At 42.6% G+C, this 16,092-nt stretch overlaps 1 protein-coding gene across 1 annotated transcript; it reads right to left on the bottom strand.

Moving 5' to 3' along the window:
* Window positions 1–4,241: 4,241 nt before the first annotated feature.
* IFIT3 (interferon induced protein with tetratricopeptide repeats 3) lies at window positions 4,242–15,471 on the bottom strand. Its single transcript, XM_049855928.1, has 2 exons — window positions 15,301–15,471; window positions 4,242–6,261 (listed from the first exon to the last, which is right to left on the bottom strand). Exons 1-2 carry the CDS (start codon window positions 15,303–15,305, stop codon window positions 4,779–4,781), a joined length of 1,488 nt encoding a protein of 495 aa, XP_049711885.1. The 5' UTR covers window positions 15,306–15,471; the 3' UTR covers window positions 4,242–4,778.
* Window positions 15,472–16,092: the final 621 nt, after the last annotated feature.

Genomic DNA, 16,092 nt, shown 5'->3' with positions numbered 1-16,092 from the left:
TTCCTTGTACAATGAATTAAAGGTCTTTCTTGTTCTCTCACCTCTGTCTCTTGTTTATTGGCCAAAATGAGTCATGGCGAGTAAGAACCTGGGGTTTCCACCCAATAACACCTACAGCAGCCTCTTAATATGGTATTCCAAGTCATGCCTCAGCAAAAATTCAAAATTTCTAGCAGGACTAGAGCTTTGGGATCACTCAGAAATGGTTGAAGGTACATTTATTATGTCTGTGAATGAGAGGAGGCTGCCGCATGTGGATCCTTGATGTGGGTTCTAAATACTAAATTCAAACAGAGGAACGCACTTAAGGCTTAATGCTTCTGTCACTAACAGATCTGGGGACAAAAAAGTTTCTAGATATTAAGCTAGTTGAGGAATCACCTCAGAGTATTTCAAAAGTCATATTAATTCCTAGTCTAAGGGAAAAGTAATTTAAAGGGAAAATATCCAAATGATAATCTTATTTACATACTTTTACTTTTCTGTGTATATCCTTGTGAGTAGATATTATATTTATGGGTGAATAATAGACTGCAGAAGAAAAGCTTAATGCCCAAGGAGACCATTACCCAAGAGTTTGAGACTCTTGTTTCCCAGGCCTGACTTTCACCTGAACAAAATAGAGCTTACTGTGTCAGATGCTGGTGGTTTTGGAAGGGCTCTTGCAGGCCTGGATGGACATAATTCTGGAGTTATTTACATGTAGCATGGGGGAGCATTACTATTGTCAGGGTCCTGTGGATTTGCTAGAAAAGGACTAATTTAAAAATCTGACACCACATTACAGAACACAGTGGGAAGGAGGAGGAAAATGGAGAGCCAGATGGTCAGGTACCACACACAAGAGTCAATGCTGCGAAGGAGGAATTTGGAGTAAGTGGAGTAAGTGATAAAGAAGGAACCTGGTAGAATTCAAGTCAGAAGCTGGAGCTGCTTTTAAGATAGAGCTTCTTGCCTCTGGCTTGGGCCTATAGAATCAGGAGCTACCACATTAGAATATACAGGAATACAGGGGAGCGAGGAGGCTCTGGTTTCATACAGATATGAATTCAAGCTCCAGCTATATTCCTTTCTAACTGTGTGGTCTTGGGCAAGTTACTAAACCTTTGTGAGGCTCATACCTACTCCACTGGTTTTAGATGCTTGCAATGGGCTTAGCACAAACTGTGGAACTTAGCTCAGAGGCCAATACAAACACCTGCAACTGTTTTGTAGCTGTGCATACTTATCATGGATTGAACTGTGTCCTCCCAAAATATGTGTCATCCTGGCTAGGCTATGATTCCCAGTATTGTGTGATTGTCTTCCATTTTGTGGTCTGATGTAATTATCCTATGTGTTGTAAATTCTAACCTCTGTGATGTTAATGAGGAAGAATTAGAGGCAGTTACGTTAATGAGGCAGGACACAATCTACAGAATTGGGTTGTATTTTCAGTCAATCTCATTTGAGATATAAAAGAGAGAAGCAAGCAGAGAGGAGAGAAACCTGACTACCCTAAGAAAGAGGAGCGAGGAGCAGAGTGTGTCCCTGAGCCCCAGGGTCCCCACTCCAAGAATCTCCTAGACCCAGAGGAAAATTAATGCCAAGATATATGTAAATCAACAAGGAATGCCAGGACCACAGGTGTTGAAAAGAGGTAAGTACCTTCTCCTGAGCTGACAGAGGGAGAAAGCTTTCCCCTAGAGTTGGCACCCTGAATTCGAGCTTCTAGTCTGCTAAACTGTGAGAAAATTAATTCCTGTTTGTTAAAGCCATCCACTTGTGGTATTTCTGTTATACCCATACCTGTTGCCGTTGAGTCGATTCCGACTCATAGCAACCCTGTGGGACAGAGTAGAACTGCCCCATAGAGTTTCCAAGGAGCGCCTGGTGGATTTGATCTGCTGACCTTTTGCCTATCAGCTGTAGTACTTAACCACGATGTCACCAGGGTTTCCATTTCTGTTATAACAGCATTAAATAACTAAGACAACGCTTAACATTTTATCTTTCCAGTACTGTCTCTTGGGATTCAGAGAAATTGTCTTAGAGGTGTTCCCTGAGCTGTGGGTAAGGACAGACTCATAGTCCTGGAGTGCAGACAGTGTGTTCCCTTATTCATCAAATTTTTTGATAGCCTAGTCTGTTCCTCGACTCGACGGCACTGGGTTGGTGGGTAGTCTGTTCTGGCACCGTTCTGCAGGATACAGACATACAGCTGTGATACAAGCAGCTGGAGCTGCCTCCCTGGAGTTGATATACTAGAGGGGAGGAGGCCTGTGAGGATTAGCCTCCATTCCCACAATTGTCTCCTCTGTAGATAGGCCTGGCATCTGCTAGGAGATACCATGTCATCACCAGTTAAGCCTGCCTTATGGACACTGCTGGTAGCCTGGGTAGAGGTAAAGTGGCTGCTGTATGGGAGCTCTAAATCCCCACCAGGTTACAAACTCGGTAAGGCTGAGTATAGTCTCAGGTAGTAATAAGGATCAGGTGACTGGGAAAACCAGTAATTTCTGTGATTCCCCTCTGAATCTCCAGAGGCAGAACTGTGTGAGATAGGGCTACACTCCTGGAGGTGCAAGTTAGGGATGTTCACTCATGCAAAGGTAGATTGTAGGTACAGAGGCATTTTTTTTTCTTAATGCCTAGTCAGCAAAATAAACCACGGTTTAGGTATGTAGGCCAACTCAGCGAATTGCATCTTCTGTGCAGCCTAAACACCATCTGGAGGATGAATAGGACTCAGTATGGAGGAACAGGGTTGAATTGTACCCATAATGCTTCCATAGCCAGCTGTATGTATTTCGTGGGAATGTGGACCAGGCATCCCTGATGGGGCAGCTGTGTAGGAAGCTGCCATTCACCCCATCACCGCTAATATTAAAAATCTTTGCCTCCTTGATTGTGTGTATTTGCGTAAAGGTAGGCAATTCTTCATCTACCTCAGAGTTGCAGTCGCTTTTGGGGGCGGGAGATGACCCCCCCCCCATGATTTCCCCTCTCACCTCCCTTAGCCAGGCTCTTAATATTGGTTTCCATAATATCATAGATTAAATTGTGTCCCTTCAAAATATGAGTCAACTTAGCTAGGCCATGATCCCTAGCGTTGTATGGGTGTTCTCCATTTTGTGATGTGATGTAATTGTGTTGTAAATTCTGATCTCTGCCTGTGGTAAAGTGAGGCAAGATTATATCAAAGAGGATTAGGGTAGGATGTAACACCCTAACTCTGGTCACAGCCCTGATCCATCCTAAAGGGAGTTTCCCTGGAGTGTAGCCTGCATAGCCTTTCATCTTTCAAGAGACAAAAGGAGAGAGAACGGGATCTGATTACCACCAAGAAGAGCTGGGAATGGAGCATGTCCTTTGGACCTGGAGTCCCTGTGCTGAGAACCTCCTAGACCCTGGGGAAGATTGATGCCAGGACACATGTACATCTCTAAGGAATGCTGGGCCCACAGATATTGAAAGGAAATAAGGACCTTCCTCCAGATCTTAGAAAGAAAGCCTTCCTGTAGAGCTGACACCCGGAATTTGGACTTCTAGCCTCTTAGGCTGTGAGAAAATAAATTTCTGTTTTTTCTGTTAGGCTGGCCAGAAATCTGGAATTCACTGCTGGGCATCTGGTGGCTCTCCCAACCTTGCTGGAGCCGGCAGATAACTTGGCAGGCACCCTTCACCAAGTTTGCAGCTCATTAAGCAGCCTTCCAGGACCCCCTCACTGCATGAGGAAAGAGTCAAATTTCTGGCTCACCATTCAGAAACCAAATGCGAATGCCACTATTTGTCTTTTCTGGGATCTGACGTCTTAGAGATGTATATTTTGCCTCTGCACCCAGACAATCAAGTCACGTACTAGAAAGGCGTATGAGTACAGGCCTTGAAGTAGTTCAGTTGAGGTTGAAAAGACCTTGGAAAACAGGACTCTCTGTGCACGGCTTGGCTGCACAGTGCAAACACTTGTGGAGCTAAAATTGCCGTGTTGAGAATAGCATGGTATGGCTGTAGTAGGAGAAACTTTGGGAATTAATATTCCTGTCTTAATAACCAAAACCAACCAAACCCAGTGCCCTCGAGTCGATTCCGACTCATAGCAACCCTATAGGACAGAGTAGAAGTGCCCCATAGAGTTTCCAAGGAGCACCTGGCTGATTCTAACTGCCAACCCTTTGGTTAGCAGCCGTAGTACTTAACTACTACACCACCAGGGCTTCCGTCTTAATTACACATACCCACAAATTATGCAATCACCTCTATTCAGAGTTAAAAAAAAAAATTAAATTTATTGTAGCATTACTATCCAGAATACATATTTACTATAGTATTACTGTCAGGAATACAAATAAACACTATGGTTAAAGCCAGGAGCAAGACATAAGACTCTTCCAGGGTTAGTCAGAAACTAGTCTGCCAGGAGGCCCAGAGGGCTGGATGGAAATTGGATGAAGGGAGTGCAATCGAAGATTCTGTTGGTAGACAACCACCATTTATGACCTTTGCCAAGAAGGGCAGAAGTGGGGGTTATCTGGTGACCTGAGTACAAATTGAGAACTAATTAGCATCATGTAGGCCTCATGCACTATTTCTACAAGTAGTTACAAGACCTGCTGACTGGATAACTGTGTGGCTGATATATACAGAGAGACAGAACATGAGAAAACAACTCTCTAGAAGTATGTCTTAAAGCAACAAGCAAGACCATTCTCCTCAACAACCCCAGGTTGGGACCCATTCCTTTCCACTCCTCTCCCTGTCATGGACACTCTGTTCTTTTTCCTCCTCTTTGTCTCAGCTCAGGGGCTGGGGGGCTCTCTGAGAGTGGGGCTGTTTGCACCCTGGCCCATCTCCTCACTGCCTTTCTCAGGCTCCGATGCAGGCAGGAACAAGCGGCCTATGCCTGAAGGGGTGTTCCTTAGTAGGCGGCCCAGCTCTTCCTCATAGCATTCCACTGCTTGCTGCACGTCTCCATTCTCTTTGTGAATTAATCCTTGGTGATACCAATAATTTGGTGCATTTCGTGAAAGCTGATTTTCAGCTGTGTTCTGTACTTGGCATTTCATTTTTTCCTTCTCTGCTAATGTTTTGCTTATCTGCAAACCCTCCAAGTAATGTTGGACAGCAGTATCATCAGACTTCATATAATATTCCTGGAAGCTGCCATACCACTGACGAAGCTGCTGCTTCTCAGCATCGGGGAACTCCTTACTGCATGCTGTCTGGTAACATTCTTCTGCTTCTCTGTACTGACCTCTTTGTGCCAGGAGTTCAGCGAGATTGGTATATGCAAAAGGGTGATTTATTTTGTTTTCAAGAGCTTTCTTGAAATAGTTGATAGCATATTCCCTTAGTTCTTCAATCTTTTCTCTATTCCCGTTAGTGACGTATTCTTCTGTATTCTGCATTTGATTGATTTTTTTCCTGTAACAGGTTCCAATCTGGTGATAGAGGTGACCATTGTTTGGCATGGATTCCAGTGCCCTTAGAAACAGCTCAATAGCTTTGTCTATGTCTCCCTTTCTTTTGTAAAATTTGGCTGCTCTACGAAGGACATCTGTTTGGGAAGGAGCTTTCTCCAGGACCTCTTCAACCAATGGCTCCCCTTCAGCTTCTCTGTCCATCATCTGCAGTTTCAGGGCCAAGAGAACTTTAATATAATGGCTGGCAGGACTCAGCTCAATGGCCTGCTTCAGAGTATCAACAGAGGAGTGCTTCTGTGGTTTTTCATCTAGATAGTACATGGCAATTGCCAGTCCAGAGGCAAATTCTGGGTTGTTGGGTTTCTCTTCTAGAGCCTTCTCAAAACATACCTTTGCCCTTTCATTATGCTTTCCTCCACACTTTAACCTCGTCCACCCTTCTTCACCATCAAGCTCAGGACACTCAATACTGTAAGGATTTGAAAACTTCTCACAAGCTTGTTTCACCTTGTCTACATATTCTTGTGCTTCCAAGAACCTGCCCATGTGATAGTAGAGCCAGGCGTAGTTTCCCCAGGTGACCAGACTTCTGATTTCTGCTTGGTCAGCGTGCTCTTGCTGGATTAACTCTTCAGCTTGCTGTAAGCATTTCAGGGCTGCCTCATTTTGACCGTCCAGGTGTTTGATGTAGGCCAACAAATTGTACATTGTAGCTTTGAACTCAGTGTTTAAAAATTCAATCTGGTTACACACTCTATCTTCTAGATCATATGAGACACTTTCTTCATTGAATAAGTTCCACGTGAAATGGCATTTCAGCTGAGGAAGGATTTTCTCCAGGGAGTTCTTGGTGATCTCACTGGGGAGAAAATAAAGATGGTTACTCTGATGTATATCTGCCAATCATTACACCCCTATGTCTTCTTAGGCAGACAAGGAGGCACTTTCCTTTCACTTTCTAAACTTATCTTTATAGAGCTATGGTCTGTGCAGAAACCCACAAAGCACATCTGTGAACGCAGATATGTAAGAGATGGGGTAAGATGAATGAGAGGAGGAGTGTGGAGAGCAGGTTAGCTGAAAGCAAATGAAAAAGTAAACGACATGTGAAGAAAGAAGATAAAGAAGATGATGTAACCTAGACGAGAAAAACAACTTTATCAACAGAAGAACCGGGACCAACCAAGTCACAAACAAGGACTTTTCAACACCAACCAAAAAGGCTCAGAGAGCCTCAACGTGTGTAGAAGAAGAGACACTAAGACTCAACTTTGCTCGGAGCACATCAGAGCCACCCTCTTTTGGACAGTGGAGAGGCGGTGTGAGACCCCTCACCTGCCAGAGGACTCTCTATGAGAGAGGTTGATCGACCGGGGCCCCAGAGCCAGCTGAGTTTGGAAGTAAGGGCGATTGGCCTTTAAGCCACCCCAGTCTCCACTCAGTCTGAAGGGAAGTCTATCCCTCCAGGACCCTAGCTTGACAAAAGTCTTGCTGACATAGAGGCCTGGTATAGTGCTCCTGAGCCCAATGAGACAATGTGGTCAAGAGTGACAGAGGTGTCTGAACTTTGGACTTTGGACCTTAGACCTTGGACTTTGGAGTTTGTTTGCCGTAAGCTTGCTTTCTCTCTTTCTCTCTCTTACCCTTTTGGTGACTGAGGCCTCTGGTGTCTAGGGTAGCCAAGAACCTGTGTGCTTAATAATTAATAAAGACACTGTGGAAAGACAAAAATCATTTGAAGTAGTCGATAGCGACCCTCTCCTCATGACAGGGGTAGAGCAGGATCTGTCTGGTCATGCCTCAGTCCCACCCATTCTGGGTAGGTTTATTTAGCCACCCACTGACCTTTTACTGGGCACCCTGTCTGTGTCACTTTCTTAGTTGTTAGAGATACTAAGAAAAATAAAGTTTATCCCAGCCTTCCCTGCCCCCACAGGAGATCCTTCTGGCTAGAAGGAGCCATGTAAAGACATGAAAGCACAGGGATATTTGCCAACATGTTATATGATTTCATCCTTTTCCTTCATGTTTTCCATCACTTCCCTGTAGTCACACACAGACCCCTGAAGCCTTGGCTTAAGTCTGATTGAAACAGTCCCCGACCATGCCAGGACAGATCCCCAGAATGAATGAATTTATTTCAAGAAACAAACAAAAAAGACAAATTTGTGTTTTGTAGTTAGGAGATACCAAGGGAGGTCACTTGCTTTATTTAGTTAAATAAGTAACTTCAGTTCTAAAAGTGTGTTCTCACATCTAAATATGCCTAGGGCTTGGGGTGTGTTTTATTGATTTGTGTTTTTGTGTTCCATCTTTCTTAACAATAGAATTCTGGCACCATAAAATTGGGAAGTAGCTCCAGAAATCATCAAACCTGGTATTTTCCATATTTTTAGATTTCACAGACTAGCATAATTTCATTAAAAAAAGTTATGAACCAAATAGAGTTGTCAACTTATTTGGCAGTACAATGACATGGGAAGAAAAATCCATTTAAAAAGACACCAACCACCTGTTTACCAACCTCAAATTTAAAGGATAGAAAAAGAGAGAGAAAGAAAGACTTTTTGTTATAACTGAAGAAGTAAGAAAGAATGTAATCTCAAAATAAAGGGAAGTCCACTAAATTGAGTACATTTAGCTCTGTGAGGAGCCATTGACTTATACACAGAAAGTTTCGAAAATGGAGGCACTTAGCTCAGGACCTAAGAATGACATAAGACAAGCATTCCCAGGAAGCAAAAGGTCAGGATGTAAATAATTTGTTCCTAGGAAGAATGTGTTTATGACTCCAATCATGTATAACCTAACTGGCTATCCTCCCCGACATTCTCCTAGGTAGGTGCTAACTCACTCCCTCCTAGCCAAGTGGCTGAACGTTACATTTCAAAGGACTCAAAAGCTGAAGCTGATCTTATCTAAGCCCTTACCTTTCCTTTGTTCTCTGTGCATAAAAACCTCTGGGTATAGAGAACTTCGTATTTTTATTTAGTGCTGCCCAGCTTGAGTTGTATTATTGCACAATAAAACACCATTTTTTCACTCCTAACAGAGATTTTCTTCTTTGACAGACTTTATTTGCAATTTGCTATGGAAGAGCAAACATTTTCCCACAGACTAATGCTGGCCCACACACTGTGGCTAGGAATGGTCTGATCTGCTCTTGTCTCTGTCTCTGGCAATGCTCATCTAAACCATTTCTGGTCCAATATGATTGCATGTGAAATGCTGCATAGTAAAAAATGCAGACTCAACCCAAGGCAATGGGAAGGAGCAAGGGGAAGATGCCTCCTATGTCCAGATATGCACTTTATGTGCATGCCTTTTTTCTTGGCAGTCTTTTTCCACTTCTTGGTCCTTGGCTAGAGCCCTAAGGTACCAGTGCCTTCCCTCTCCATTCTAGGGTCATCCAATTTGCCTTTACTTGGGGCTTCCAGCTGTCCTGGATGAAGCACCTTCTGTCAAAACTTGAATTTGCAATTATGAAAAAATAAATATTAAGAGTAAGTTATAAAGATGAACACTGTACAAATCTGTTTATAACTATTATGCATATAAAGCATTATAAAAACCTTGGAACATACGTTAACTTTGGTGATGGCCAAATTAGGAGGTTTAGAGAGAGGAAGGAAGAGATGGGTTTCAGATCAATAGGTGTAGAATTGATTTGTAGGTTTTTATAGATGTCTGAAGATAATAGCTGAGCACTCTAAGGACTGATGGAGAGCATCCAACCAACTTCACAGTAGACCTACAGAATGACAAGTTTCCTTGGACAATTTCTCCTTAACAAAACCATAAACCACCTTGTGGGTTTGATAACAATCTCACCCTTGCTCTTACAGTCTCTCTCTCTCTTTTTTTTTTTTTTTTTTTTGGCTTTTGATGTATCAATGAGCCAGAGGGATATTAACAGATTTTTAAATATTTAAAAATGGAGGGTGGAGAGGGTGGGAAGGATGTTCATATAAAGCGAGCCTTCCCTATTTAAGTAGAACTTTAGGGATGGAAAACTAGCAATTGGAGATTGCTACCAAAAAGCGAAGTCTTCTTAGAGCCTTGCTCCCCCAGGTGTGGTCCTTGGACCAACATCACCTGGGAGGCTGTTAGAAAGGCAGCATCTCAGCCCCATCCCAGACCCATTTAATCCAGATCTGTATTTAAAATATTTATTGCTGGAGGTTCTCCATTTAAGGTGAAACATATTCCAGCCCTGTCATATATCAGCTTCAGGAGACACCAGTTGCTTAAGAAAGCAGAAAGGGTTATTCAATATTCCTGGACTTGAACAAGAACCCTGCGAAGGGAACTCTTGGGCGCATTGTATCTATACCACCAGTTTACCAATGCCAGAGATGACCATACCAAGAAATTTATGGTAAATTTGAACAGTTTATTCAGGAGGATAGCCAGCCTATGCATGTGGCTTTGAAATTATAAAAATTATTGAAAATTTGAATTTAGTTTTGTTGATTTTTCTTAAACCTCCTCCCTAAGGTTGATAATTTGTGAAAACAATATTATTTGATACCTGATCTCTCCTTGAAGTGAGTTTTAGAGCAAAATATATTGAACTGGTAGTCTTAAGATCTGGATAAAACAAAACGTGAAATCCAGAGCCAGAGTACAGAAGATATGTGTGAAAATATTATTGCCTTTTTAAAAGCAAACACTCCCTTTGCAAAAGTTTCCTCACTTACAAATTTATCTCATATGTGTTTTTTGAATGGAGATCCTGGGTGGTATCAATGGTGAATGCACTCGACTACTAACTGAAAGGTTGGAGGTTCGAGTCCACCCAGAGGCACCTTGAAAGAAAGGCCTGGTGATCTACTTCCAAAAAATCAGCCATTGAAAACCCTATGGAGCATAGTTCTACTCTGAGACACATGGGGTTGCCATGAATCAGAGCTGACTTGACAGCAACTGGGTTTTTGAAAGTTGCTCTAAATACTATTTTTAGGTATAAATAAATTCAATTTGTCACTATAAGTCCGAATCTACTCGATGGCAAGAGTTTTGGTTTGTTTGTTTGTTTGTTTTTAATAAGTATAAACAAATTCAATTCAGTTGATCTCAGTAAAAGTGGAAGGCAGGGTTCAATCAATCATGTTAAGATTAGCCAGTGGTTGATCTTCTATATTTTTCCCTCCTCTTCTCTTTATAAGCCCCATTGTACCTAGCTTCTTCACACCATTTGGTTTTTCTGGAATCAAAATGGCCTTTGTGTATGCATATAGAATAAATGCTCAAAATAAAACTCATTCTCAAATTTTGGTGAGTTTTGATTATTCATAACAGTGTCTTTAGGCTGCCTGAGTGTAAATCAGAAAGAGCCACAGGGGAAAAAAATGCAGGAATTGGTAAAATAAGTTGATGATCAAATGACATAAATGCATGTGTGATGCTTGTGTTTTATGTGTCAACTTGGCTAGGCTGTATAGTACCCAGTTATTTAATCAAACACTATTTTTTAATCTAGGTGTTGGCATGAAGGCATTTTGTGGACGTGGTTAACATCTACAGTCAGTGGATTTTAAGTAAAGATTATCCTTGATAATGTGGATGGGCCTCTTCCAATCAGTGGAAAGACTTTAAGAGCAAAAACTGAGGCTCCCAGAGAAGAACAATTTTTTTTTTTTCAATTCTGCAACATCACCTCCTGTGTGTGTTTCTAGCCTGTCTGCCTTACAGATCTCAGACTCGCCAGCCCACACAATCATATAAGCCAATCTTTTCCTCTTCTCTATCCATCCGTCCTATTGGTTCTGCTTTTCTGGATAACTCTGACACAGCATGTTTAATCTGAATCAGCATAATTTAAGAATGTGTATTCAAGAATAAGATTTGTGAGAAATTCTGTACTTCCTATCAGAGAAGCAGGGAATATGTACCTCATGAAGGTTGTTACTATGCAACTCTGAGAAGCTGCAGTCCAAGCTGATTTTATTTCCAGAAATCTGTTTGTTAATCACAAAGCAAATGCTGAAGAGAATGATATAGGGCCATATAAAGGAAGTTCCCACCCAAGGTGCCCACCCTTAGGATTGTGCTTTTAAAAAAGAGAAAAGTTAAGTGAAATTAATGTAATGCCAAGATTCCTACTGACGGGAAATTTAAACAAACTGAACATGGGAGCACTGAGCTCACTCTCTACTGCATAGAGGGTTCTAGGCTGATTCTAAACTGTGATTTGAGTGTATTAAAAATAATCAAAACTCACTGAAATTTGAACATAAGGCTTATTCTGAGCAATTATTCTATGTGCATATAAAAACCTATTGCTGTTGATTTGATTTCAAACCATAGCGATCCTATAGGACGGAATAGTACTGCCTCATGAAGTTTCCAAGGAGTGGCTGGTGGATTTGAACCACTGACTTTTTGGTTTGCAGGCAGACTCTTAACCACTGCCCTACCAGGGCTCTGTATGCACATACCCATTGCCATAGAGTCAATTCCGACTCACAGTGACTTTACCATACGCGTATAGAGCAGGCCATTTTGATTTCAGAAAAAGCTAGATACAAATGAGGCTTATAAAGAGAAGGGGAAGGAGAAATATATAGGATTATCCATTGGGTAATCTTACCATGATTGGATGCACCCTGCCTTCCCCCTTTACTAAGAATTAGAACAGCCCCATTGGGTTTCCAAGGAGCGCCTGGTAGAGTCAAACTGCCGACCTTTTGGTTAGCAGCCCTAGCTCTTAACCACCATGCCACCAGGGTTTCCACTTCTGGCCTAGAGGCTAATAATTTGGCCCTCCACACACCTGCAGCTATGAGACTTTTTAAGAATTAAACTAGGAGGTAATGTTCTGACAACCATCCTTTTCTAGCAGGATAAGACAAATTTACATTGCTGTAGAGCAGTTCCTGACAGCCTTTTGCAGTCCGGGTCAGGCTTTTTATGATTAATATTTGTTTTCATGGATAAGAAAGACCTTAAAATCAAAGTAAGATGTCTGTTACTAATTTTTGTTTTCAGCAACTGACTGTAAGAGGACCTGGATTATAGGGTCCTACTCCCAGAGATTCTGAGGCAGTCAGCCTGGGGGTTGGTTCAGGAATCTGCATTTTTACAAAAAAAAAAAAAAAATTTTTACAAGCACCCGGGAAATTCTGTTGCAGAAGTCCTTGTAGGACACTTTGTGAAGCACTGTTCTAGAGATACTTTGAAAAGCAGCTTTCCCATTTAATTGTGGGAGATAATGTAGTCTGAAAATGAGGCTGAGGACTAGAGTGGAGTGGAGGAAAAGTAGCCACAGGACATCTGGAATTGGGTTATCCCCTTGACTGCTCTGGGAGTCACATCCCTGAGCCTTCATTTCCTCACCCTGAAAACGGCCCAGAATGAATTTCCTTTTTCCCTCCATCCAAATTATAGGGAGAGCCACTTTTTACCTTTTTTAAAGGTATGGCTCTAGGTTCTCTAAGGAGTGAGTTGTCACCAAAGAGTGGTCCTCATTCTCCAGATTAAGGACACTGAGAGCCTTGTCCTTGTGGTGCCTGTCCCTCTCTCTAAAGTGAGCATAATTAAAAGCATTAAGATAGTTCCCCCTTCTGGCCTTTGTACATGGAAGCAGGAGATGCTGACCACTGGAGTTAGACTCCTGGGTCAATGACTCCCCTCTGACTTGCTTGTCATGTGACCTCTTGGTCAAGTAAATTTGGCCTTCTGAGCCCCATTTTGCTCATCTAGAAAAGGAGGCAACTAATTTTTTTTTATTAGAAATGATAGTTCTTACTTCCTTATATGCCTTGAGATAATATATGGAAAGCACTTAGCAGTGTGCACCACCCACTACTGAGTACGTGGAAACTGTTACCACCATGATCCATAACACATTTGTCTTATGATTTTAAATGAATCTGGGAGAGTGTGGAGGGAGCTACAGAGTTCTTCTGGGTACAGACAGAGGAGGATACCCATTAGCCTGCAGATGCTAGGCGGTTTCCTAGGTGATTGCCCCTTTTGACAGTTTTTAGCACTCCTGCTGAGGAGTAGCCCAACCTGCCTATGTCTCTGAGCATCTGGGAGCAGGGGCATCTTGATATGGGCTTCAGACCAGCACAGTCCTCAGATGAGAGGGCCCTGAATACACCTAAGCACAGGCCACCCAAGCACATGGCTGGCTGGCTACCAAGATTCTGAGTAGGGCCTGGCTTTCTGGTCAACCCCACTCATGAAGACGTGATCAGCATCACTTCATGACTAGGAATTCATATAGAAAAAGGTAACCTAAGGCACTTGGCTGTGAATTCCCCTTACCCATCCCGTCCCCAAATACTGCTTTGCAAAATATTTGGGAGCAGTTGGGGCTGAGGGCTGGAGCCCTGGTTGTGCAGTGGTTGTTTGGCTGCTAACCAAAAGGTCGGCAGTCCAAATCCACCATCCGCTCCGTGGAAACCCTGTGGAGCAGTTCTAACACGTCCTATAAAGTCACTATTAGTTGGAATCGACTCAACAGCAAGGGGTTTTGGGGCTGAGGGTAAGGTACCCAGTCCTCCTTTACCCCTCTTCACTGAGTGGTCGTCTGGATCCTCCCTCCCCATGCATCTGGAGTCCCTGGGTGGCACAAATGATTAAGCAAACTTGACTACTAACAGAAAGGTTGGTGGCTCTAACCCACCCAAGGCACCTCAGAAGAATGCGCTGGTGACCTGCTTCCAGAAGTTTACATCCTTGAAAACCCAACAGTGTGCAGTGTGCCGCCATTAGTCAGAACTGACTCAACGGCAACTGGTTTGGTTTGGTTTTTTGGTCCTCAGGCATCCAATGCTTCAATCCCTCCCCATAAGTATTTGATGGGAAGGGCATCTTTTTCTATCAGCTCTCCCTCTCCTGACGCTCTCTCCAATGGTAGAACTCTAGCAGGTCAATATGCATTTTTAAAAAATCAAGTCTATTGAGGTTATACTTTACATACAATAAAATGTACTCAATTTAAGTGTACAGCTTTTACACATGTAAATACCCATGTAACCACTACTACTATCTCCCTATAGACAGTTTCCATGACCCCAAAATAGTCCCTTGTATGCTTTCCTTGTCAAGCCCCAACCCGCTACTGACCCCGGGCAATCCTCAATCAGGTTTTCCATCACTAGAGATGAGAGCTGTTGGTATGTTTTTGAGGAGAAATTATTTTCTGCTCCTTAACAGCTTTCACCATAGCAATCACAATAAACTTTGAGCTTTGGCTTTGCTTTCATATAAGAAATAGAAAATGCCCATCCGTAAGAATCTTTTTTTCCGCTTCCCACCTTGAAGTGATCTGGTTCAGAGCAGAATTCCCCTCAACATGAGCTAGGTTTGCAGTACTGATTCTGTCTTCACTACAATATCTGCTGAAAAGAAATCCTTCCTTTTCAAATTACAAGGAAAAAGCCTCTGACTTAGTCCCTTCAAATAAATAACAAGACCAACAACAAAAGCCCATAAAGAGTAATTCCCTTAGGTTCAGCTTTGAAGAAGCATATTTGGGCCAATGTGGCTCTAAACACACCGGGCATCCCAGCTCTCAGCTGCACCCACTGGACAGTTCTAGAAGTTTAGGGAGCCTGAATCTAGACACCAGAAAAAGCCACAGAAATAAAAAATGCCCAAACTTATAAATGCGTGATTATCCCATAAGCCTGGTGGCATAGTGGGTAAGTGCTACGGCTGCTAACCAAGAGGTCGGCAGTTCAAATCCACCAGGCACTCCTTGGAAACTCTATGGGGCAGTTCTACTCTGTCCTATAGGGTCGCTATGAGTCGGAATCGACTCGATGGCAGTGGGTTTTATCTCTTAAGCCAGAGGATGACTGAGTGACTTGCCTGCTCAGGAAGAAGCTCAGCTTACTATTTGCATTCAAGAACAAGAGTGGCTATTCATTCTTATCTCACTTACCTCATGATGGCAATCTGCTTCTTCGCTGTTCTGAAGAGCTGGGGTACGGGAGGATTTGTTCTTCAGAAATCTTCCTGGTCTGCCTTAAGTAAATGCTGAAGTGATCTATATAAAGGGCAGAAGGGGCGGGAATGCATCAGCTAGTGCTTACTCTCTGTTTCTGTGTGATTGCCTTTGTGAAAAAGAAATGGGAATGGAAAGTGAAACCGATTTAAAATTACTAGGATCCTTGCTGAGGGAGAAAAGAAAGCTTAAGGTTCAGACCTGTGATGACTCAGCCACAGCACTTTCTTCAAAAACATACCTCTGAAACCACAGTTTGAGAGAATGGTAAAGTACTCCTAAAAAAAAAAAAAAACTCCTAGGAATCTGTAAATCTAGGAAGGGGCTAGGAAGCTGTATTTTTAATAAAGTCTCTGGGAGAGTCTCATGTACAGGACGAGTTTCTGGGACCACATGATGTGAAAGACTTGCAGAAATATTTTGTAAAGAGTAACTTTGTCCAGTATATTTATTTGTGAAAGATAGTTTGCATCCGGAGTTCTGCATTTAATTCTGTCTTTTGAGAGCTTACGTTGCTCAGATCTTCCCTGCATGCCAAAGTAGTGCCTGTCTCTAGAATTAACAACCTCACAACCCACAAATGTTCATGATTCAATAGTCTTTCATTTTAAGGGAAGAAGGCGTGAGATAGAGGGATGTTTTCCCTGAGTTAGATGTTTAGGGGGCTTAATCCTGGCACAGTGGAATTTGAAACCCAAAACTTCCAGAAGTGTTTCGGTCAGAGAAAAG

Source organism: Elephas maximus, chromosome 16 (assembly GCF_024166365.1).
Source record: "Elephas maximus indicus isolate mEleMax1 chromosome 16, mEleMax1 primary haplotype, whole genome shotgun sequence".
In the NCBI taxonomy this organism is placed as follows: domain Eukaryota; kingdom Metazoa; phylum Chordata; class Mammalia; order Proboscidea; family Elephantidae; genus Elephas; species Elephas maximus.
This window is presented reverse-complemented; position numbering and strand designations above follow the sequence as displayed.